The following is a 25,304-nucleotide window of genomic DNA, read 5'->3' as shown; positions in this document are numbered from 1 at the left end:
CCAGGGATCTTTTAGTGAAAATGATATTTCAAGTCCACAGTCTGGAATTCATACCTAATATTTCCAATTCAGGTTCAGGATACCTTTTTAAAAAAAAAACTTACTTAGCCTATTGTGTATTGCATTCATATCTTCCTTCTTCTATACCAAAAATCCATGTCTCCAGTACCACAAGTAGACTAGGATTACAGTATCCCATAATTACTAATTTACTTTATTCTATGTTATATATACAGCAGTCTATTCTCAAAATAACAATACTAATGCTACCACCACCTACACACAAGCTGAGAATACTTATGACATTTTTTGCATATGTTCTCTCCATTCTCTCCCCATACTTTAAAAGAGTTTAAACACTATAAGAACTGCAGTCTGTGTACTGTCAGGGCATAGCCATTGTAAGCTCCTCCTTCTGTGTTTGAATCCGCACTTAATCTCAGTTCTATGAGTAACAGGCATGCTCACTGTTCTCCACCAGTCCCTCTCATGATGCTTCTAGTTGTTCTCATTCTCTGAGCTTGTTCAGCAGATTCCTCAGGAAGAGCCCGGGGGCAATATCCTCTGAGGACCTGCTGGTTCATAACAGGGTATCTGTGTCCTTGACACTCTACAGTCAGTTTGATAAAATTTTTTTGATAAAATTTTTCAACTTACTTTTTCCTTCTTTCCTTGACTTACTCAATTATCCCATTCCATTTTTCTCTGGCATTAAAAAAAAAAAAAAAAAAAAAAAAGATGTTTCTTTCTAAAAGACTGGTGGTGATCTAATCTTTCCCTAATAAGTTATTTGCCATTTTTTCCAAGATATGCAAAGGATTTTTCCTTTCCCTTTAAAAATCCAGTAGTTTGGGCTGGGGCTGTAGCTCAGTGGCTGAGTGCTTGTCTGGCATGTATGAGGCACTGGGTTTGATCCTTAGCACCACATAAAAAGAAATACATAAAATAAAGACATGCTATCCGTGTACAACTACAGAAAAAAGTTGTGTATTTTTTTAAATCCAGTAGTTTATGAAGAATGTCTGTAGTCATGGTCATTCAGGGTTCATGGTTTCACACTGAGTTCTTTCAATATGTAGCCTTGAATTTTATTTTTCATAAACTTTTCATAAATATAAATATTGTTCAGTTCCCTTGCCTTTTTATTCCCTTTCGAGGATTCCACTATCTATATGTTGGAGATTTTTGACTAATACACTGTCACTTTGCCTCCAAGTCTTAAGAACTCTTTCATTTATTTTTATATGAAAGTTCTCTCTCTTCTGCTATGTTTATCTATTCCTGTGTTCCTTCCAGCTCAATTTTTTGTTTCCAAAGGAATTTTTCTTTTATTTTCTCTTTTTTCCCTAAGTTCCATTACTTCATTTCTAAGATTCTTCTGTTTTCAAAGTATGTTGATCACTTTTTTTTTTTTTTTTTTGGTACTAGGGATAGAACTCAGGGACACTGGAGCACCGAGCGACATCCCCAGCCCTATTTTATGTTTTACTTAGAGACAGGGTCTCATGAGTTGCTTAGCACCTTGCTTTCACTGAGGCTAGCTTTGAACTCAAGATCCTCCTGCCTCAGCCTACTGAACTGCTGGCATTATAAGCCTTTGCCACCATACCCAGCTCTTAGGTCATTTTGAAATAGTCAGCTTCAGGTTTTATTTGTTTTACGGTGTACATCTCCACCAAACTCTCATTGCCTGCGGGTATTCTCTTTCTTTCTCATGATAATTTTTAGTGAGATTTGACAACAATAAATTTCTTTTGAATATTTTTATGTAAAATAAGTTTTTTGAACCTTTGGAGAGAAACATGTTCAGGGTATCTTTTCTAACTTCTCATAGTTCTTTTAGATTAGTGTCATGTGGTATTCAAAAATGTGGCAGTTACTTTTTGAGGTTTCTTAGACACAAATGCACTTTTATTTTTGTAACTTCAACTTTTTTTTAAAGAGGCTACTAGAAAATATAAACTTGCATCTGAGACATGGACTACACGTCTCTTGAGCAGTGTGTCAGCTCCAGTTTCAAATCCCAGCCATGCCACTTTCTGTGTGAGGTGACGCTCTTTTCTAAGCACTTATTTGCTTATCTGTTATTTAAGAATAATAATTATGCCTAATTCATAAGGAGAAGGGAATTAAATAAGACATGTAAAACATTAAGCATAAGATCTAGACATAGGATGTACCTAAAAATGGAAGTTGTTCTTATTACCTCCTAGTACTGGGTGTATACGAGTTTCAGAGCTGGATCTGTCAGCACCTGGCTATATGATCCATGAAAGAAAATCAACCATATGGTCCTCAGTTTCTCTTTCAGACAATCAGGAACTGAGGATATGCCCCAATAGGCTGTTGTGAGAATTAACACATACTGAGTACCTACTATGAGCTAAGTACATTTTGGGCACTGGGAAAAATCAATGAACAAGTCAGTTCTTGACCTTAGAGAGCTTATATTCCAGTGGAGAAGACATGCAATACAAAAAAAAATAGTGTTCTATAATGTAATGTTAGGTTCCAACATTAATGTGTAATAGGAATGGGCTGAAGAAAAACAGAGCTGGCCGCTAAGGGGAGAGTGGTGGAGGACACTGCCTACACCAGGGAAAGGGAGGACTGACGTTTGAATGGAGACTGAGCAGGCTGCTGGACTGAAGGAAGAGCCAGGCAGAGGCTCTGGGGAGGCTAGAGAGAAAGCAGTCAGTATGCAGGAGGGACCATGGCCAGACCCCCAGGCAGGGGCCTCAGGAGGCACCCTCACTGGAGTGGGAGGGAGGAGCCACTGTAGAAATGAAGCAGGTTTTCAATGGATCCCTAGACACACTGGAGAGCAAGCGTGCACAAGGCCCAGCACAGCCTTCCATGGATCTAAAGAGAAATACAGCCCTTGGAAAGAGCTCAGAATCAGGCTTGAGGCCATCCCAGAGCCAATATCCCCCCTCTATCCACAAAGTCAAAGGAGGAAACCAAGTCACAGCAAAACATGGAGCCACCTCTGCTCCACCCAAGGGGAAGTCTCTCTGTCAGATCAGCCGTAGCTGGAGAAAAAACAATTTTTTGAATTTATGATTTTTATTTTATTTTAAAATTTTATTGATGTATTATATTATACATAATAGTGAATTCATTATGCCATATTTGCATATGCACACAGCTTAACCAATCTCACTGCCCAGCCCACCCCTTTCCCTCCACTCCTTCTTCCCTTTATCCACTTGCTCTAATCTACTGATCTTCCTCCTATTATTATTATTATTATTAATTAGCCCATTAGAATTACATATATATGGGGGTCATTTGTGGTATATCTGTACCTGGACACAGCATAATCTGGTACATTTCATTCCTGGTACTTTCTCATGGCCCCCTCCTCCTTTCTCTTGATTTTCTTCCTCTACTCTATTGATCTTCCTTTTATTTTTGTGAAATCCCCCTTCTTAAATTTATAATTTTTAAAAATTACACAAATAATGTTGTCTATCATTGCAGAAAATGACTATTATAAAAATGTAGCATGTGCAAATAGATAAAAGAAGAAAAATTAAATTCCAAATATTGGAATGTACAGCCAAACAGTATAGTAAATATGTTTGGCTCTGTAGATCTGATTATTTACGAGTATATATCAAATTTAGAACTTATCCCATTATGGGTGTGTGTACTGTCTAGAAGCAGCCCATTCTCCAGGACTGTGCTGGACCTGCGTCCTTTGCCTCCTCATTGTATATACCGTGTGCACCTTCTACGACGGTAACAGCCAGACCCACAGCTTCCTTTCCAACGGGCATTAAAGGACATAGCATCCTTTATCCAACATTCCCCTCCTGGTAGATGTACAGGGTGCCCCAACCTGGGAAGGAAGCCCAGAGCCATGATGCCCTCTAGCACCCTATCACTGTGTCACTGTGTCACTTACGGCAAACTCCTCAGGAGTCACTTTCAAGACATCGAAGACAACGGCGTCATAGCTCTTGCTGGCATAGTCGCAGCTCTGGCCCTCCAGAGAGTCTGAGCTGCTGCTGCCCTGTGAAGAAAGTGGAGAGCGCACAGGCTGAGGGTCTGCCCTGGAATCACTGCCCCAACTGCCCCACAGGGAGGTCAGAGGAGGACAGATCACACAATGAAAAGGCTTCTGTGGCCAGCACGTCACTCTTGTCCAGGCACTGTGATAAGCACTTCACACACAGGATCTTATTTAATTCTCATGAGCCCCCATGCATATACACCATTATTATTCCCATTTTACAGATAAGGAAGCAGAGGCAGAGTTACTTCTCCAGGGTACCTCAGCTGTGAAACTGGAAGTCAGAATGTGAACCTAGTTTTCCATGACACCAAAACACTTGCTTTCAATGGCCACCCTCAACTGCTCTGTCCAGTGTTAAAAAAAAAAAGTAAGTAAAAAGCTACGGCACAGGGCTGGGGACGGGCTCAGAGACAGAGGGCTTGCCTAGCAGGTCAGATCCTGGGTTCCTGAGTGCAGAATGGCTGATAGAGCTTCATCTCTATCCCAGCCATCCCAGTTTCTGTCTGTGTGAGATGACATTCTTCTCTAAGCACTGATTTGCTTATCTGTTATCTAAGAATAATAATTATGCCTAATTCGTAAGGAGAAGGGAATTAAATAAGACATGTAAAACATTTAGCAAAAGACCTAGACATAGGAGGTTTCCAAAAATGGAAGCTGTTCTTATTACCTCCCCAGTATTGGGTGTATATGAGTTTCAGAGCTGGACCTGTCGGCACCTGGCTATATGATCCCTGTAAGAAAATCAACCACATCAAAATCAACCTACAGAGCTTCATCTCTATGAGTCATTCTGCACTTAGTACCCACCTTCCAGGGAGGTACTGAGTACCCACCTCCATCAGGCTTGACAGGCTGATTTCCTCTGGGACAGTACAGTGTCATGGTTAGGGGGACAAATTCAAGAGACACAATAGGCTGGCTTAGACCCCACCCAGTTGGCCAGCTATGAGATCCAAAGCCAGCATGTTCACCTCTCTGTGCCTTTAGTTCCTCATCTATAAACTGGAATATCAATACATACCTGTGGGGGTCACTGTGAGGGTTAAGTGAGAGAAACCCTGTGTACCACATTTTAAAAACTGCCTGGAATAGAGTAAAAGCTAAATTATGGGTGTGTATGGGTATAACTGTGCCATCCAGTCACCAAGATTTATTGAGCACTTCAATTATACATGCTAATTCATTCAAGGAACATTACCAAATACTTACCAAGTGCTGATTACACACCTACACACATGCAGCCTTCCCTCTGTATCCATGGGGGATTGGTTCTGGACCTCTCAAGGATGCTCAAATCTGCAGTTGCTCAAGTCCCTTACATAAATGGCTTAGAATTTGCCAATAACATATGTATATGCTCTTGTATACTCTGAATCATTTCTAGATACAATACCTAATACAATGTAAATAGTTGTTACACTGTATTGTTAGGGAATAATGACAAGAAAAAAGTTATGTTCAGAACAATTTTTCTAGAACATTTTCCATCTACAGTTGGTGGATCTCATGGATACAGGGGGCCAACAAAATATAGTACATACACATATCATGTATATGCCCACAAGTATACACACAGATCAGAGAAGTTTTACTCTATTATTATAGTTGAAAACAGAAGTCAATTCCTCCAGTTATCAGAGTCCTTTCCTGGGATTTCAGGTTTTATAACCTTCCTATAATACTCCACCGTACCTGCTCCAAACACACACACACATTCACGGGGACTTGTTTAATCAAAAGTTGCCCCAAACATTTTCCTTGGTGATGATGATGATGGTGAAGCTATAGCAACTTAATTTAAACTATACAGGCCCTTGTGAGGAATCTGAAGCTTGATTTCAAGATTAGAAATCAAAATAAGGAATTTTTTGAAAGATTTATAAGAAATGAACTAGTTCCCATGACTTTCTGGCTGGTCACCAGGATCACTTCAAAAGCCCCACTTGTGGTGAGCTCAGGACCCCAACACTGCCTTGCCAGTATATCAGAGGGGCCAGGCATTATGCAGTCAGCAAAGAGGGCCTCAGATGATGCCCACTTCTCCTGCAAGTCTGTTCCATTACTGAGCATGGAAAGCAAACTCCCACACCCCATGCAGGGGCCTAGCCCAGGCCACTCTCAGACCACCAACCCTTACAGCCATTTCCTACAGAGCAAGGCAAACAAGAACACGGGCCAGTTGGAATTATTTCTGTCTGACTTCATTCCGGAATGTGTGACTTATTTATAATCAGCAGCGGCTTTTCCTGGGAAAGGTCTGATCCCTTTTTGCCACCAAAATGGAATGTGGCACTTGCTATGGCTGGACTGGGCAGGTATTTGTTTTCCTTTGAAGAGAACGACTTCAGAAACACATTGATCCTCAGAGCTGACTGCCTCCCAAATCTCACGCCTGGCATGGCCAGGGGCCTTGCGAGTGCTAAGAATGGTAGCATTCATGGGGGTCTGTGGCCTTGCTGCCCTGGCTCAGCTGGGGCCTGGGTCAGCTGGAAGGCCCCTCCCACCCACTGTCCCAAATCGTTGCAGCTTCTATACCTGTGGAGTGGCGGAGGTGACCAACACGCTAGCCATCAGACCATTCCTCTTGTACATAGTCTCCAGACCGCAGGGAGCTTCAGGGCAGCCTCTGCCGGTGACATAACCTGCCTGGAGGAGTCCTGCAAGGCAGAGGGGCTCATGAAAATCAGGTTTTAAAACCAACTGAACCTCCCCCAGGGGAGAGCTGTGCCAGACTTCAGCAGAACCCCTAGGAGAATACCTTAAAGAAAGGTCAGCTGGTGGCCTTGGCACCCAATATGGCCCACAAAGGTCGTCTGTTGGGCTGACTTGTGCAGGGTTTTATTAGTCTTTAAATTAATTACCAACATCTAAAAACTGGAAGATTTCACATAGAATTCTGGATCTCTGACTTTCCTGACAGCACTGGGCCCACGTCTCTACACAGTGACAATCAGCTGAGCTGAGCTGAGCAGAGGCTGCCCCATACATCAGAGCTTTTGGTCCCACCTGGCCTGTGCAATCATTTCAGTGTATATGTGACCCTTGCAGGTAGATAGAGTTTGTGGAATTTGTCTTTAAGACAAAGATGGAGTGAAGACAAACTGATCCTACTGTGCACCCCAGGCACCACATCACTTCCTCAATAACTCCCTGGGAGACAGCGGGATTCATCATGCGCCAAGCACTTGACATCCACCATCTCATCCCTCCCCCAATCCTGAGGTGGCTCCACTCGTCACACTCATGTTCTTTGCTCATGCTATTCCACCATCATGTATGTCTTCACTCATGACCTGCTCCTAGGTCACCTCTGATTATCATGCAGAGACCACCCAACAGAATGGACTGCTCCCACACCATGTTTGCACACCTTCAGAAGTATCCACCACATCCCAGAGCATAGAGTAGCTGCCAACACTTATCTTAGCAGGAAAATGGCCAAGAGTGTAGGGTGGATAGGTAGGGGAACACCAGTCAAAAGCCACCTGCAACTACCCAGGTAAGAGATGAGGGGAGTCCTCTGAGCTAAGGTGGCAGCAATGAAGACAGGAGAGAAAAACGGAGGACAGAGATTCCACAGAAACTGAGGTGAGGGAGAGCTGGACACCAAATGGATGGCTTCTGGCTTGAGATGCCAGAAGGATGCTGTGTCCCTCATCATGGAAGAACAGAGGTGGCGTGATGGACTTGGGGGAAGGAGATGAACTTGACCTGGGACATGTAGCATCTACGGTGCCATGAAGAACTTAGTCCTAGAAGGCAAGACCTAACCCAAAGGACACCAGGAAAGATGAAAAGTGCCAGTCCACTCTTGACTCAACTGTGCCCCCGTGGCTCTGTCATGGGCCCCATCACAGAGCAGAAATCTGTCACAGAGTCCACTGAACAGAAGGGACATCAGATGACTAGGCTCCTCTTTGCACGTCCTCAACATGCCAGTGACACATCTCTCATCCTGCTAGCTAGCTGCTCAGCTCCATCCTGTGAGCCCTCTACCTTCTCTGACTTCCCCATTCTGCCCTATAAACACTACTGAATGTGGTCCTGGATGACATCACTGAGTACCCCAATGTCCCAGGCAGGAGAAGGTGTGCACTGACTAAGTGGGAGGAGGTCCTGATCTGCAGACATTGCCCAGGCAGAATTTAGAGGCAAAGTGAGTTTGTGACTAGCTTTCAAATGGGCAAAACTCACATGAGCAGAGATGAAGCAAAAAAAGGTAGCATGTTCACAGATGCAGGATCCAGAGCAGAGGGCACACAGGAGTCCACTGTCCTGGTCTCTCAATCTTTCCTAGTGCCTGATAATTTTCATTTAAAATAAGGAAAAACAGGGACTGGGGTTGAGGCTCAGTGGTAGAGCACTTGCCTAGCATGTGTGAGGCACAAGATTCAATTTCCAGCACCACATATATTAAATAAACAAAGGTCCATCAACAAACAAAGACAGCTTAAAAAGTAGGCAGAATTTTTAAATAAAGGAAATACAGACAAAAAGAACCAGACAGGTAAAGAGGGAACACTGAGCCAGAGAGACCAAATTCCGTTTTCGTGACCAAGGAAAGAAGATGAGCTGAGAAGGCTCATTTCTTAATCATTTTTGACCCAGGAAAAAGCGTGTTCCCTGTCATCAAGGACCACGAATCCCACAGCTGGTATAGGCTTAGAAAGCAGTGCATAAAATATTCAAGTTGACATTTCTCAAAAGAAAATATATCACCAGCATACAAGGGAAATGCTATCAGGGAAGTGCAAATCAGAATACTAACACCCCACCTCTGCCCTAGGGTAGCTAGAATTCAAAGGAGGAACACAAATGGCCCATAGCAAGTGCTCCATGGTGTGGAGCAGTGGAACCCCTGTGCATAGCTGGTGGGACAGCAAAATGGTATAACCACTTGGGAAAATTAGCAGCTCCTTAAAGTTAAACCAAAACTTACCACACAACCCAACCATTGTATTCCTAAGGATCTATCTAAAAAAAAAGATGAAAACATATCCACACAAAGGCACGTATGTGAATGTTTATAGGAGCATTCAAAAGCTGGAAGCAATTCAGATGTCCATCAGCTGGCAAATGCATAAGCATGGTAAGACATCCACCTGATGTAGTACTACTAGCTATAAAAAGAAATGAAATACTAATACAAGCTACAACACGATTAAACCTCAGAAGCACTACACTAAGTAAAAAAAGTCAGATGCAAAAGAATGCATTGTATGATTCCATCTTAGGAAATGTCTAAAAAAGGCAAGTTTATAGAGCCAACATGCCATCGGTGGGGCTGAGGTGGGGGTGCTACACAGGGACACAAGAGCATTTTTGGAGGTGATGGAAATGTTCTAAAACCAGATGGTGGTGACAGGTACACAGCTCTAGAAATGCGATTCTATGACATATAAATAGCAGCACAATAAAGAATCACGCTGAACTGTTTCATAATGGTGATTCCAACCCGCACACGTAACATTTCTTGAAATGAGCAAATAAATACTAAAGCACTAAAAATATGTTGTATTAGTACATGATAACAAAAAGGGAAATATAAAACTTTGAGGAATTTCCTTGCCAAGGAGATGGAACTGTGAGGAGCAGCCCCAGAGCCAGGGAAAGGCCTCCTGGACCTGGGTGACAAGACAGTCCACTAGAAACCCTTGAGAAAGTCAAGCATCGGAATGCAAAATCCAAAAACCATGATGAAAAGAAATGCCAGCTCAGGGGTCCAGGCTGGACCAGGCCCTTGGGCTATCTCAACAAGACTAACCGACTGGAACAGGTGGACATCTGGCTGGGGGTCTGGCAACAACCCCAGCAGGCCATTCAAGGCCAAAACAGACAAGCCTGTAGGGATGGAACCTGCCCAGCTTGGTTCAGACAGGATCACAGTAAGTCACCATGGGAGGCTGAGTGGGGGACGGCCAACTGGCCCATCCTCTGAGTGGATCCCCCCTGCTCATTTCAAGGCTGAGGTGGGCTTTGCTCTTGTCGGATGTGCCTGGCACTCTGTGGGTCTCCCCAAGATCATCTCCGACTGCTCAGCCTGGTCAAACCAAAGGCCTCCTCTCCCTACTTGTCCTGTGTCACACAGTCTTCCACACAGATGCCACGGCTATTCAGGCCTTCTGCCTGCACTGGCCATAGGCTCCCTGCATCCCATCTGAAGGATGCCAACAGCCCCAGCCACTTCTCCAGTTAGGGGCCAGCATAGCACTAAGAGAGCATGGTATGGGAGAGGCAGTGGCTGGATATTACATTTTTAGCTTATTTAATCTTCCCAACAGTCCCAGACTTCTTGAATCCCAATGAGAAACAGGCACAGAGAAGAAGTGTGACCTACTGCTAGTTAGGGACAGGACCAAGGAGTTCAAACCCTCATCAGTGAACACCGGGGCCTGGGCTCTGGCCATCCCTGACACCACCTTCTGCAGAGCCCAGGTGGGGACTAGCCATGGCAGCACAAGGAAGGCTCTGCCAGGCCAGCGAGGGACAAGCACTTGTTTAGGCTGCTAGTTACTGTCCACATTAGCCTTACCCTAAAAGCTTCTATTCACTTATTCCTTTCTCTTTTCCTAAAACAAAAAAATAAGCTATAAATGTTCAAGAAAGAACAACAGCACTTCTAGCTCTCATTGCTAGAAGGCGGGTTCCCAATAGAGGGCTCTGGGCTCCAAGTTCAGAAAGCCAAGCCCTAGAGTTGGAGTTCAGGGCTCCCCCACCCTGTGGCCCCCATCCACCTCGAGATGAAGTGTGGCAGCAGCAGTGTGTGACCCGTTATGCTTTCTATTGAAGGCCTGAGCTGGAAAGACAGAGCGCTTGTTTCCGATCTGACTCCTGCATGTCTCGCCACTGACAAAAACAGCCAAATTTATGGGCAGTAACTCTCAGACAAGCGATATTTCACATGCTAAGAAATAACAGGACCAAGCAGAGCAGAGCATCCCTGCCAGGCCAGAGAACCCCCAACCATCCAACTTCCATCCTGGAGCCTGCTAAGCCACGACTCCTATATCAGGGAGTAGACTCCCATCGGGGCTCAGCCTGGCCAGAAACTACCCTGAGAACTGCTCCTTCACCCCCGGAGAGGGCCCTGAAGACTGTGCCGCCCAGGCCAGAGCAACTGTACCCAGGTGGCCACCTACTCTCCCGGGAACTCAGGACCCGGAGACACCAGTCTCTGCTAGTCAACCAGGTGGGGGCACTGTGCCCTCAGGAGCAGAGGGTGGCCCTGTGAAGGGACAGTCTGGTCAGTGGTGTGTAGGCAGGGAGGAAGCAGATGCACAAAGAAGTGGGGGAGAGAATGGCCAGAACTCTGTCATAAAGCTGCTTTCATGGCCACATGGTCAAAGCAGTTTCCAAAAGACCTTGTTGAAGGCTAGTTCCTAAACATCAATCCACCAGACACCTAACACTGAAAATGCAAATGGGAAAGAGACACACCATTCATTCATTGAGCTTTTTTATTAAAAAACAAGATCCCGCTTTTTGGCCTGGGGTTGGCCTTGAACTTGTGATTCTACTACCTCCCAAGTAGCTGAGATTACAGGCATGCACCACTACACTCAACAGCTTGTAACTGTTTTGTGCCATGGATCCTTTGGGGCTTCTTGTCACAGAAATGATTTTTAATACATAAATAAAATTACACAGGAAACCAATTAAAATGCAGTTATTATTTTTAAAACAATTCATAATGTAGTAATATGTATTTTTATGTAAGAGATTATATGTGTATGTATTTCTTTATTATTGTGTAAAGTAACAAGATCTATCAGTGAATCTAATAGCTACATTAATTTAAAAATAGTTAGGAGCATAGATACTCTAAGATGCCCACAATTATAAAGTGGGCATCTGTGATATCTATTGGTAACAAAGTGCCAGTTGTTAGTATTATTGTCTGTCTGTATTAATAAATGAAAGAAATGCTAAATTTCAGTTAGAAGTTAGTAAAAGTAAAGATATCATTTTTCTCATCCAAATTCATAGATGCCCCAGTCAAAAACAAACCAATCAACCCTGTTTCAAGTACTAGAGACCCGAAGTGAGCAGGCACATAAGGCCCCTGTCCCCACAGCACTTCACTAGAATGCTCACACCACAGAGGAGGAAGCTTCAGATACTAACGAATGCCATGAAGTAAAGTAGGGAGGAAGACATTTTCCAGGATGGTCAAGGAAGGACTCTGAGAATGTGATGTTTGGGGTTTGCTTTTATTTTTGTTGTTTTGAGGACTGGGGATAGAACCCAGAGCTTCACATAAACTAGGCAAGTGCCCCCACCACTGAGCTCCAACCCCAGCTGTGATAGTTGGAAGAGGCAGCCATGGAAATCCGCAGGAATATTTGCTGTAGAGGGCACAGCAAGTGCAAAGGCCCTGAGGTACACTTGAGCTTGGCAGATCTATGATGAAGGCCAAAGGCCACGACTTTTGGCTAAAAGAGTAGACAGTTAGGCTAAGGCACAACAAGAAGAGCCTTGTCAGCCACGTGAGGAGAGCACTAGGAACCCTTGTGCATGCAAGGGTTTGAAGCAGGGAGTGGCATGATCTGACCTGCCCTGAGTTTGAAGATCACTGTGGCTGCTGTGTGGAGAATATCCCTCAGAGGCCAAAAATGGAAATAGTAGAGCCATTTAGGAGGTAAGAGATGGCAGAGGCTTGGGCTGCCAGCTGCAGGGAGGAGGGATGGGTGTGTGAGGTGTCTGGGAGGTAAACACATAGGCCTGCGGACTGATGCACAGAGGAGAGGAAAGGAGCCAAGGATGGCGTCTCAGTCTGGGGCTGTCAGGAATGGGCAGGTGGCTGCTCAGAGGCTCATTCCCTTGCTCTTGCAGCAACCATCCACTAAGACACTGGTCAAGGACAAAGCCTTGTCCTCAGAGCCCTGGGGGCGTGGAAGGAAATAAGGAGACACCCCCAGGGCAAGTTTACTGAAGCACAAATAAGTGGGTGACTATGGCCTTCAGGGGTCAAGTAGCTGCCTTGGGTCTTAAGCATGAGTGGGAATATTTCAAGTTGGGGGCAGGGTGAGCACTGAGCATGTGGAGGCACAGGACCTGGGGGACACATGGGGTGCCAGGGTGCCCATAGCACAAGCAGTAGCAGTCCTTCACCACCACCCCCCGCCCATGTCATCACAGAACAGCACAGACGCTGCAGATACACACAACAACGGAGGCAGGGAGGGCCCCAGGAGGCCACATGGGGGCCCTAGCACTCAACAGCAGTACCCGCTCCCGCTCATTCCCTCATCCCTGCCAAGTTTCTCCCAATCCTTGCTCTTTGCAAAGGAGTCAGACCAGCCCTGGGCCTCAAGGAGCTCAGAGCTGCCTGGTCACCCACTGTCACCACCACAATGTATTGGAAACTAGCTTTGTGCCAGGCTCTGGCTAGAGGATTTATGTGTTTTATTAAGGATCTATTTGTTTTATTAAAATCCATGTTACAGATGAGGAAACCAAGGCTCAGGGAGTGATAACTGTAGCATGGCCACCCATCCTTCTGCAACTGCACCCCTGTGCCCCTGCTAGTCAGGAAGGTGGGCGCCACAGGGAGTGCGCCAGTGTTCTGGGTTTGGGCAAATGAGTCTGCACCATACCAAAACCCCATTCCTCCACCTCCATCTGCCTCTCAACACACACACACACACACACACACACACACACACACACACTCTTTCTCTCTCTCTCTCTCTCTCTCTCTCTCTCTCTCTCTCTCTCTCTCTCTCTCTCTCTGCCAATGCCTCCCTGGAAAACAAAACACGGCAGGAGAAAACGCCGTTCTCATGATGTAACTTCTTAAGAACGTGGCAGCTGCATCAGAACCACAGAACAATCCCACGTCTCTTTTCTATTCATGACAGAATCTGGCCTTGTGTGTGTGGGCTCCCGGCGAGGGAGAGGAAAATCCCAGATGCACCTCTGGTCTCCTTCCAAGCTTTCTGAGCACCCCTTCAACCTTTCAGGTTCGAGAAACTAAGGAAATGGCCTGAGACAGTCAGCGCAGACCCTGCTGAGAGGGCAGAAGGATCACTTTTTCCTAAGCCCGGGGAGGTTGTTTCAAAGAAAATACTCACTTCCAGGCCTGTCCAATTACAAAAGAGTGATTTCTTCCAAATGCCTCAGACAAGTATGAAAATGGATCCCAAACACGGTCTAGAGCCGCTTCCACAGGTGGGTGGTGCTGCCCAGAGGCGGCTGCACACTCCTCCCTCCTGTCATGCACAGGAGCTGTGACAAGGACAAATGGGAAGGAAGCTAAGCAGGCTTCTGCTCACGACCTGACCTGCACAATGGTTCATCCACCTTGTGGGCCTGCATGTGCACATGCTCCTGAACAGAGCCCAGGCACTCTCCCACCCGTGACCACCTGCCAAGAGTGAGGAAAGGCCCTAATGCGGGGCTAGAAGCACTGTCATCTCCCTCCTCGGACCCTCTCCAGGCTCAACAGAACTCTTCCTGGCAAGCATCAGCAGCTGGCGGCTCTCGAAGGCAGACCCTGGCCATGCAGACACACACTGGGCTTGAAATGCCGTCACTCAGTTGGCACTCACAGGCTCCTTTCTAACCCCCTCCAGATGTGCAGCACTCCACCTCTGGCTCCTCCTGGGGGACAGACAATGGGCTGAGGAGCTACTGCTGTGACCAAAATGTCGCCTGTAGCTGAGCCTCCACCAGGAGAGGAGCCAGCGGCACCTGGGCCAACAGCAGAAATGGTGAAAGTGGGATAAACCCGAGAGCCTGGGTGCAGAGGGAGGCCAGGGCCAGCAGCTTTGTGGGGAAGGAAGCACCCGTGCCTAGGAAGCTGCAGTAGGCACAGCACAGACAGGCACCAATTTGTGTCTCCCACGGCAGGCCCTCCCCAGGGCGAAGGAGCTCGTGTGCTGAAGCCAGGGAGGCACCAGTGGAGAAGGCCCATCCTCTCCCGCAGGGAACCTGAAGTCCATCCCAGGCTGCCCAATCTTTCAAAGCAGGGGGATTTTCTGAATCTTTAAAATAATATACATGTGCTTAGTAGAAGTATATAAACTGAACTGAAAGTTATAAAAGAAAAAAGGAAAGTCCCTCTCTTTATAGTCTGTAGTTCCTGTCCCTGAGGTCACACAGTTCACAGAGAATAGGGCAGCATCATAATGCACATAGCTACACAGACCTGTAGCTACATGGAGATTCACACAGATATAAATGCATCACAGAAACCTTTCTTTTTCAATACTAAAAACTTTTAGTTCTCTTCTTGACATCTGTTAAGAAAATACCCATGATAATAGAAACTATTATAAAATCACCAACAAGTCTGGCAAGCTGTTATACACCTGTAATCCCAGCTGCTTGGAAGGCTGAGGCAGGAGGATTCCAAGTTCTACACCAGCCTGGCAACTTAGCAAGACCTTGTTTTCAAATAAAATTAAAAGGGTAGGGATGTAGCTCAGTGGCAGAGCACTTGCCTAGCATATGTGAGAACCTGCGTTCAATCCCCAGTATGAACAAAAATAATAATAAAAATAAAATATCACAATACTTTCAAATGAGTCAGTGGTTTAACAATCAGAGCAGTACCAACATCCATATCAAACACAGCAGGGCATTTTACAGCACCTGCTCTTCAGTCTACAAACACTGTTCCAAGCACACCTGAATTTGAGAGGACTTATAACTTGTAGCTTATAAGGAGTTTACAACAGCACTCACAGGCTTGGTAGACACTAGTCCCAAAACAGCTACAGAGCAATCTCTAGAGCAGTGAAAGGAGCCAGGAACCTCTCTGAGACTTAGGGAACAGATAAATCAGGATGGAATGCTCACCTGTCATTACTCTGTGCCCTTAGCAAGCTGTTGGACCTGGCCAACCTTCTTGGAAAGATTCTTGGATTATGTATACAGAAGTAGCTGGCACAGCACCTGACACATAGCAAGCATTCAACTAAGGTATTGTGTCAGCTTTCTGACACTGTAGCAAATACTGAGATGATGAGCTTTATAAAGACAAAAGTTCTATTTGGCTCACGGAGGTTCTAGTCCATGACTGGCTGGCCCCACTGCTTGGGACCTGTGGTGAGGCAGAATGTCATGGCAGGAGCACATGGTGGAGCAAAACCACTCACCTCATAGCCAGGAAGCAAAGAGAGGAAGAGAAGAAGGCTGACTTCCACACACACTTCCAGGGTACATCTCCAATGACCGAAAGCCCTCAAGCCCCACCTCTCAAAGATTCCACCACCTCCCCAGAGCACCATCCTGGGGACGAGCCCTTAAAATATGGGCCTTTGGGAGACGTTCAAGATGCTAACTCCAGAGTATCTCTGTTAATAGCCTCCACTAGCACCGTCACCCTCCTGGGGGCAAGGGTGGGCCAGGACAATGCTCTCCTGGCATAAGGCCACAGGAAATTGATTTGAAGTTGAGATGATGGGATGAATGTGAATGAGGAATATGTATTTCCCCAAAGAGCAGGAGGAGGTCCTGACTTTGGAGAATTTTATTTTAGGCCCTCTGGGAAAGGCTAGCCAGTGCTTCCCCATCCCCTCAGCATGGTCCTACAAACCCCTCTGGAAATCAAAGGTCCCTCTCTTCCAAAACAAGGATGCAGGAGAGAGGAAGACGAGGAGAAGCATCCTTACCTGCAGCCACTAGCTGGGAAACAAGACCTGATGTCTTCCACAGCAGGAAAGGGGAGGGCAAAAGATAAAGGCAGCAGATTGGGGCTGAGGTTTTAGCGGGGACTTGGGCAGAGTCCTGAGTATATGTTCAGAATCAAAACAAGAAGTGAAGTGAACAGAGGGCAAAATACCAGAAATGCAAAAGAAAAAGGGCATGCCTGGGCAAGGCCCATCTCAAGAAAGTGGCGAGGAGGGGCTGTGCTAGCTGCTCCCCTCTGGGTCGAGGGGGATGGCAGCGGAGAGGCCTGCAGAGGGGAAGCCCACAGGCTGCCCGGGCGTGGAGACCTTTGTTTCCACATGGAGCCCAAACCCTAACCAACCCAAGCCCCACACACAGGGGAACTCTGGCATGGATGGTAAGGCAGGGGAGGTCTCCAGGAGCAGGGGGACTGCAGACAGTCTGGCAGCAGCAGGAGAAAGCACACCCCGAGGACAGAGGATGGACAGGGGGCCCTCCTGGATCCAGGGTGTCTTCAAGCATCACCCACATTCCACAGGGGGCACCACAGGGGGTGAGGGGTAGGGCGGAAGTGCCAAAAGTATGTGGGGGCTGATGACTCTTTCATTTCAAACTCCAGAAAGACTCTGGTTTCAAGATAATGCAGTATGTCCACACTGCCTTCCTTCTCCAAAACTTGTTGAAATGATCACAGTTCAAGATGATCAAAAAATAACAGGAAAAAAAATCTGTTTTAACATTAAAATATGGGAAAGTATGAGTCAAACCAGGAAAAATGCAGAATTTCTAGATTTAAAGCAAATGTAACTGAGAGGAAGACTGAGTGTTGGCTATCAGGTCATAAAAGCAATAATTTCCTCTGCGTGGATAATAATTGACTAGAAAACAGAGTGGCACAAGAGCCAGCTCACAAGAGAAAATGCCTAAGGAAAATTTTTAAAGAAATGTATAGAAATCATTTGAAAGAAATTCTAAAATCTTACTTTAAAAACAAAAAGACTTAAAGGAAAGACCTTTCCTTTTCCTGAATAAGGATACAATATTATAAATCCATCAAATCTCCTCAATTAATCTATAAATAAAATAAATGCAGGTTTTCTCCAAATCTTAGGGGATTCATTTTGAAACTCAACAAATTGATTCAAATTTTCGCCTGGAAAAATAATTTTAAAATAGCTTAGAATTTTCAGGGGAAAGAAAAAAAGTTTAATGAGAAGGGCCTCATCCTGCCAGGAAGCCACAGTCAATAAATGGCACAAAAACGATGAGCAGGTCAGCAGGACAGAACCCAGAGCAGAAAACGGTCACCCGTGTATGAGGGACATGCACTTCCGATGTGCATGGGGATAGATCACTGGATGAACGCTGATGGAATAATACCAGATTCACTTGGGGAGAGAAGGAATTTTGTTTAAAATCCTATCCAATATCATATGCTAAGAATAAACTTTTGGTGGATTAAAGATTTAAACAGACGAAAGAAAAAACTCTACAGGAGAAACAGATCAACATGTTTTTATAATCTGGGAGTGAAGATGTCCTCTCTGAGAGGATACAAAAGACAGAAAGCCAAGGAAACTACCAGGACACTGATTTGGTCTTGTTTGTTTTTTGTTTTGCAGGCTGGGACAGACAGGGCCTCACTGAGCTAGCTAGGTGAGTGCTCTGCCACTGAGTCGCACCCCAGTCCTATTGCCAAATTGAGATATGTGGAAAATTAAAATTTCTACATAAGAAAAAATATATGAAAGAGATGAAATAAAATCAACAAACTTGGTAAAGGGTGTTTGTGGTGTCACATGACAGATGACAAATTAACATCCTAATGTACAATTCCCCAGGAGCTCTGGCACAGTGATGTTTATTGCTGGGACAGAGGGTCATCCTCCCTAAGTCTGTGCCCTCTCCTCAGTGAGAGAGAAGCCAAGGCAGCACCTGCTCAGAGTGCTATGAAGCTTAATAGGAAAGGCTGTTAAATGCCAGGCTGGAGCCTCTGCACTGCAAGGAACCAGCATACAGGGAACATGGGCGAGTTCCAGGAAGGTTCTGTTGCCTATAGAAAGGCAAGAAAGCAAAGGGACCCTGAATGTGTTCCCTGCAGGCTGCCAGAGTGCACTCCCTCACTGGGACACTGAGCAAGGGTTGAAATGATGGGTCTGTCAGTACCTATGGGCAGAAAGAGGTCCGCAAGCTCAGGCGCCACCCCTAACAAATACTTACCGGAATCCAGTATATATTAGGCTCTGTCCTGGGTGCTAGGGACAGAACAGTACAGAAAAAGCCAGAAACCCCACTAGCACATTCTACTGAGGAAAATAGACAATAAATCAATCATTTTGTAAAACACATGGCATGCCAGCCGGCAATATTTGATAAAAAAAATTAAAGACAGAGAAAGCTGATGGGCAGAGTCTGGCAGGAGAGGGTCCTGGGACAGAGCGGTATGAGAAGTCCTCAGTGAGTAAGCAATACTTGAACACGTTTTAGGATAGTTACACACACATGAACACAGGATAAACTGTTAATATCATTGTCTCTTAAAGGCTTTACTTATAACAGCACTTTTACTTTCTACCTTTGCTACACTTATATTTTCTGACTTTTAAAAAAATAAGTATGGAAAATGTTAATGAGGAACACAGCATTTAGGGAGACCAAAAATAGGCTTCCACAGCCGTGAACTTCAAGGATAGCTCCCAGTAGGGATTAAGGATTTGACTGCTCCCAGGCCTGACAGCCAGGTCTTGTGTCTGGTGCTGCAGCGCCACCTGGTGGCCAATTGCTTACCTGATCGCTCTCACAACCACAAGGAAGCAGAAACAAGAGTGCGTACAACAGTACAAAAACACTTCTGCCCGTATTGTCAGGAACAGAAAAGGAAGTGGGGAAACACAAGCAAGTTTGATGTGCCGGAAGCAGGGATTTGATTCAGTTGGTGGAGCTGACTCAGTTGGCTTGAGTTTTCAATCACAGGTTATAATGTTTCGTTCCTTTATTTTAACTGTGCAGTGGAAAGGCGGGATAGCTGAGCATGCCCTGTTACTGGAGAGCATGGAGTGAGAACTGGGCTGGGTAGCACAGATCCATAACCCAGGTCGTTTGCACACACATCTCAGGCTTCTTGGGAGATTCATGAAGAAGGGTGACAGACCTCAGCATACTGGGTGCTTGGAAGGAGGGGCCAGCCCCACTGGGAGTGCCTAGGGGAGAGACCCCAGGAGACTGGCTGGAATGGGTGGCCACCTCCTTTCCCTTCATGGCTAATCACTCAGTTCCTGGACCAACCACTGAACCAGGGCCAAAACCCAGAGGTGACTGCATGAGTGAGCAGCAAATGACCCTGATCAATCCAAGGCCTGTACCTGGAATACGGTCCCCTCCCCTGTGTCCTTCAGGTCCAGTCTGGCTGGGTGCCCCTGCTCTGGGTGCCTCCTGCTTGGCCATGAGCTCTATAGGGGATCACAGGTACACAGCATAATCAGTTATTCTTGATTAAAATAAAAGAACTACTCCTCAAGTTGGAAAGAAAAACAGAAGGTCAAAATGAGACTAGGATGCCTACGCCGCCCCAACAGCAACCCACCCACCTGGTTCTCCTGCCAACAAAGGCACAATGACAGTACCAAAAGACCAAAAGGAGAGTCAGAGAAGCATCGCACAACATGGAGCTGACACCTGGGGAGGCAGCAACACTCTGGAATGGTCAGGGTGGGGCCCAGGTGGAAGCTGCCACCAAGAGGGGCCTCAGCTAAAGTGGGCAACACTTGTCAACAATCTTTCCAGCTTGGGAGCCTCCCCAGGCTCCCTAGAGATCAACCTCAAACACACCCAGCCAGAGGCTTCTGGCAACACTTCCAGGAGCAATGGGCCCAGATGAATGAATATCATGTCCTATCCTCAGATTCTAAGAAGTCAGGGTTGTGGCCCTCATAGGAGAGCCAGCAGACAAGGTCACTGAGGAAGCAGGGGGCTTAGAACACTCACCCACTGAGAATCACAGAGTCTATGAGGTTCTTCTGTGCTGGGACTGTGTCCCTGTCCAGCCCTTACAAGTGGCTCCACTATCACATAGCCCAGTCAGGAAGGAAACACGTACAGACTCTGGCAGGTAAGGGCCCACAGGTACCCTCTAGGCCACACCCAGACTGCTTCTCCCACCACCAGGAAAACAGGGGCTTATTCCCCCTCACCACTCTCTTCTACTCCTGGCTCATTTTAAATGTCCCTTCCTGTGGGAACCTTCCATGACTCCCTGTGTGTATTCTCCTCCAGTCTGTCAGATTATCCAGATTTCTTCACAGCACAATAGGGTGCATTGTGATCTGTTATACTCCCCCCTAAACCACATCACAGCATGGCCACATGCTCCAAGATGTCCAGAAAGAGGGTCACTCAGGCAGCATCAGGTGCTCGTGGCTTCCACAGCACCCAACCCCTGTTCTGATCAAGCCCACTGCCCAATTCCTACACCTGCCACTAAGCCTCCCATGGGGCCAGAACCTCCCTCTTGGTAAGCAGGATCAGAGCCCAGGCCTGGGTGCAAAAATGGGGTGTTCAAAAATGAGAGGTGTCTAATGATGGCCCAAGCCTTCATCTTACAAAAAGTGAAACTCAAGTTTAAATAGTGATATTCATAAACACAATCTTAAAAGAAATAGAGAAAGGAAGGTGCCCTGACTCATCTAGGCTATTTCTTGATTTTTAATTATTTTAAATGATGCTTTATTTGATTTCTTGTTAAATTACAAAAGCAACATATCCTTGTTGCTTTAGCCAAACCCAATAGGGGTGTGCAAATAAAAGCATAAACCAAACTTTTCCAGGGCCTCCCCTTCCACCCACCCCAGAGAAGCACTCTGTGCAGCCAAAACAATCCCCAAGCCTCTCTGCCTAACAAAATACATGTAACCAGATGCCAGGGCCATGTCCTCAGGGGCAGAGCATGGAACTTCTGCACAGCACCAAGCCGGCCCCACAGAGCAGCTGAGAGGGCAATGAGGCAGCGAGGCAGCTCTCTGTGCAGGGCAGCAGCTGATGAAAATTTAATGTTTAAGTCACTTATATACAGGGTAATATCTTATATGCAATCAAATCTAGTCCTAATACTACTTCCAATCCCAAAATTCTCCAGTCAAACTCTATCCCTCTTTCTGTAACAATAAATAATTATATCTCCATGTTCTATTTGCCCACTCTCCCATCCTTCCTCCCAAAGCCTTAAATTTTGCAGAGGTGGTTTAGAATTTTTACTTCAGCCTACTATTGTGATTCCTTCGTGGTAGGTTGTTTTTTTTTTTTTTTTTTTTTTAATATACCTAAGTAGCCAGGGATGCTTTAGCACTGAGCTCCATCCCCAGCCCTTTTTATATTTTAGTGAGACAGGGCCTAAGTTGCTGAGGCTAGCCTCAAACTTGGGATTCTCCTGTCAGCCTCCCAAGTCACTGGGATTACAGCTGTGTGAAATTCTTAATAATTACACAAATAAAAATTCCAGATGGTGCCGCAATCTGTGCTGAGATCAAATTGTCTGCACTGAGGCCTGTGCCCCTCCCTTCCTACACTCTCCCCATCCCGTCCCAGTGCCTCTGCTCTGCCTCAACTATATCTTAGTTGGAGAACTTCTCTGGGTATTTTCCTCAGGTTCATTTAATCAGTACATTTTGTGTCCTCATGTGTTTTAAAATGGTTTCATTTCACAAGGACATCTATGTGACATCTGTGCTGTGCATATAGAGGACTCTGGGCCCCTTCACTTTCATAATCTAGTAGTACCAATTCCCCATCTTCCCAGCTCCAGGGCTGCACATGGGAGCCCAATGAGAACCTAATCCTCTTTCCTTTGCTAAAAAAACAAACGAAGAAAAAATAAAAACCATTCTTTCCTCTCATAATTTTTTTTTAATTTTTTTCTCTTTTTTTCTTTGGAGTTTAGGAATTTGTCAAAGAAAACATGTACATGTGAGTCTTAATGTGTGATAAATGGATCCACCTCATCTAAAGAAGCAAGTCTGTCTTCAGCACAGACCAACTTCCTTCATGTTTTTTCTACTCCTTCCCTATCCTCTTCCTCTTCCTTCTGCAACTCCTGCCACTCATATGCCTCTTCGGACAAGGCTCCAAACCTCTCACATTTTAAAAGTACACACACAGACATACACAAACATATAATTTTTTTTAGATGTTGATGGACCTTTGTTTATTTATATGTGGTGCTGAGAATGAACCCAGTGCCTCACACATGCTAGGCGAGCACACAACCACAGCCCGCCCCTCACATTTTAGTTCACTGCCCGTAGTTCTATTATTGCTCTAGATAGTGAGATATTTCTTCCTTTAGTCTTCCAAACTACTAGTATCAGTCCTCACACTGATTTTTTTATTTCAAAAAAAGTCCCAGAAGGCCTCCAGGACATTTGGATCCTATCTCTTTTAAAATTTGAGCACATCCTTTCCACTCCTTCTACTGAAAGGATCTCCTGCTCCAAGAATAAAACAGTCCTCCATCCCTCCACCCCAGCCAAGCCCCTTAAGTATGTGGTGGCTTCTCTGTCTGTTTCTAGGTGCAGGGTGTCACAACATGTTCATCACAGGTTGCCTGCTGAGGCTGTGTGGCAGCAGCAAGCCTGGGGCCCACATGCTGCTAAAATCAGACTAACCTGGGATCAAATCCCACTCTGCCACTTACCAGAGAAATGGCTCATCTGAGTCTGTTTTCTCATATATTCTTTCCAGCATCCTCCTTAGGAGAACCAACGCCACTGAGAGCAAATTCTAGGAAACTAACTTCTTCAAGCGCTATAGGAATTACTTGTAGTTAATCATGCACCAGAAACTTCTGCCTTCTGCCTCTTTTGTGATATGAATTGACAGCAGAATGAGGATACCAGAAGAATCTGGAAAATATTCTAATATTCCAGCTTTTTACATTTTTGGTGACTACTTTTACCTGAGCAGAATCTCCTAGGATTCTTCTAGGCGAACACTGCCTCTTCCCACATTCTTTTGTGATGTTAAGTCCTGAGGGCCATGGCTGAAAAGGGGGGTGCATTCTGGGAGTGATAACAGATTCCATGTTAGTTTTAGTCTAATAACTTTATTAAGCACCTACTATTTGTACAACATTGGGCATGACACAGCCCTGCCTTAGAAGAGCTTAAAATATAGGAGATAAGGCAAGGGGTACAGGACAGATAAAGATAAATAAATAAAAAGCACAATGCAAGGCAGAACATGGCCAGGGCCATAAAGGAGATAAAATAAGCTTTACAGGGTTTAGGAAAGGTGAACTCCAATGAGCTGGGGTGGGCAGAATCCCAGGGAGAGAGAATGGCAGGGGCTGAGGAGGTGACCAGTAGACTATAGTCCCTTGAAGACAGTGACTCATCTTATTCATCTTTGCAAGTCTCTGCCCCATCATCCCAGGGCCACACATAACCCACACAGTGAGCTGGCCCTTTCCAATCGAGGGCCAGCACAGCTCACAGGAAGGAAAGCAGCACAATTGGAAAGACAGGAGGGGCCTTGTGGGTTGGTACAGGCGCCCAACTGAAGTGGGGAAAGAGGAGGTTATACAAGTAACCCCAGCTGCTGGGGGATCAGGAGCAAAAGGGGACAGCACAACAGGGTGGTCACAAGTGGTATGCACAGGGAGGCAGAAGGGAAGAACTAGTATGAGAACCAAGAGAAAAAGCCCATCCGTCTGGCGAGCCCAGTGAGGCAAGAACAGGATCTCCCTCACCTCAAAGAAATACCTGAGGCAATGAACTTAGAAAGAGGAAAAGTTTATTTTGGGCTTATGGTTCCAGGGCTTCCAGTCCAAGATCAGGTAGCCCATCACTTTGAGCCTCTGGCAAGGGTGACACATCATAGTGGACCAAACAGCAGAACAAAATGCTCATCTCATGAGCCAGGAAGCAGAACAAAAGAGAAGAGAGAGACCAAGGTCCCACTATTCCCTTCAAGGGCAGCACCCAATGACCTTCCACTAGATCCTGCCTGTAAAGGTTCCACCATATCCCAACAACCCCACCATGGAGACCAAGCCTTTAACACATGGACCTTTGGACACTCACCCAAACCACAAACCACAGCAACTCCCACCCCCACAGGTGCTCCCTGAGGATGCCCCCGGTGTCCCAAATCCCTGTGCAGCCCCTCAGCCCCTCAGTTTCATCTGCAGGAGATTCCTCTAACTGTAGCCACTTCAACTCACTTGTATCCAGGGTGCACCTGCGGCTGCCCATACAGCATGGATACCTACTCAAAAGGGCACATGTCAGCACAGCCAGTGACAAGACTCACCAGAACTTCACCTGCTGGGCTTTATAATCAACCGACCACCAGCATCTACCATCCCAACACGTTTCTTTCCAAAGAGTGGCAGTCATAAAAGCAGGGGAGATAATCCAACTTACATTGATGTTCACATGGCTGATTTGCTCTTCAAACTTCAGCCAGGTCAGACCAACTACAGTCTACAGGCTCTGATTTCCACCTGCTCTTTGAAATGTCAAATGCTTTTTCTAGGTTCATCTCTGACATCATCATTAGCCTATCAGATAGCAAGGCATGCCCTAAAATTACAGGAATTCTTCCTCACTGGCCACTGGTGTTCTTTCCTACCATGCTTTGGATAGATGGTTTGCATGGGGAATCAACCCCAAAG

General features: G+C 45.8%; 1 protein-coding gene across 24 annotated transcripts in view; it reads right to left on the bottom strand.

The window, feature by feature from the left end:
- Positions 1-25,304, bottom strand: part of Ralgps1 (Ral GEF with PH domain and SH3 binding motif 1) — a 246,469-nt gene that overhangs the window by 204,507 nt on the left and 16,658 nt on the right. For all 24 annotated transcript variants that reach the window (XR_013438308.1, XR_013438309.1, XR_013438310.1 and 21 more), the window contains exons 2-3: positions 6,560-6,681; positions 3,911-4,018 (exon numbers count right to left, since the gene is read on the bottom strand). Coding sequence is in view for 21 of the 24 variants with exons in the window: in XM_078048253.1 (XP_077904379.1) it covers positions 3,911-4,018; positions 6,560-6,616 (165 nt within the window). In the remaining 3 variants the exon portion in view is untranslated. The remainder of the gene's footprint in view (positions 1-3,910; positions 4,019-6,559; positions 6,682-25,304) is intronic.

This window comes from Ictidomys tridecemlineatus, chromosome 4 (genome assembly GCF_052094955.1).
Source record: "Ictidomys tridecemlineatus isolate mIctTri1 chromosome 4, mIctTri1.hap1, whole genome shotgun sequence".
NCBI lineage: Eukaryota > Metazoa > Chordata > Mammalia > Rodentia > Sciuridae > Ictidomys > Ictidomys tridecemlineatus.
This window is presented reverse-complemented; position numbering and strand designations above follow the sequence as displayed.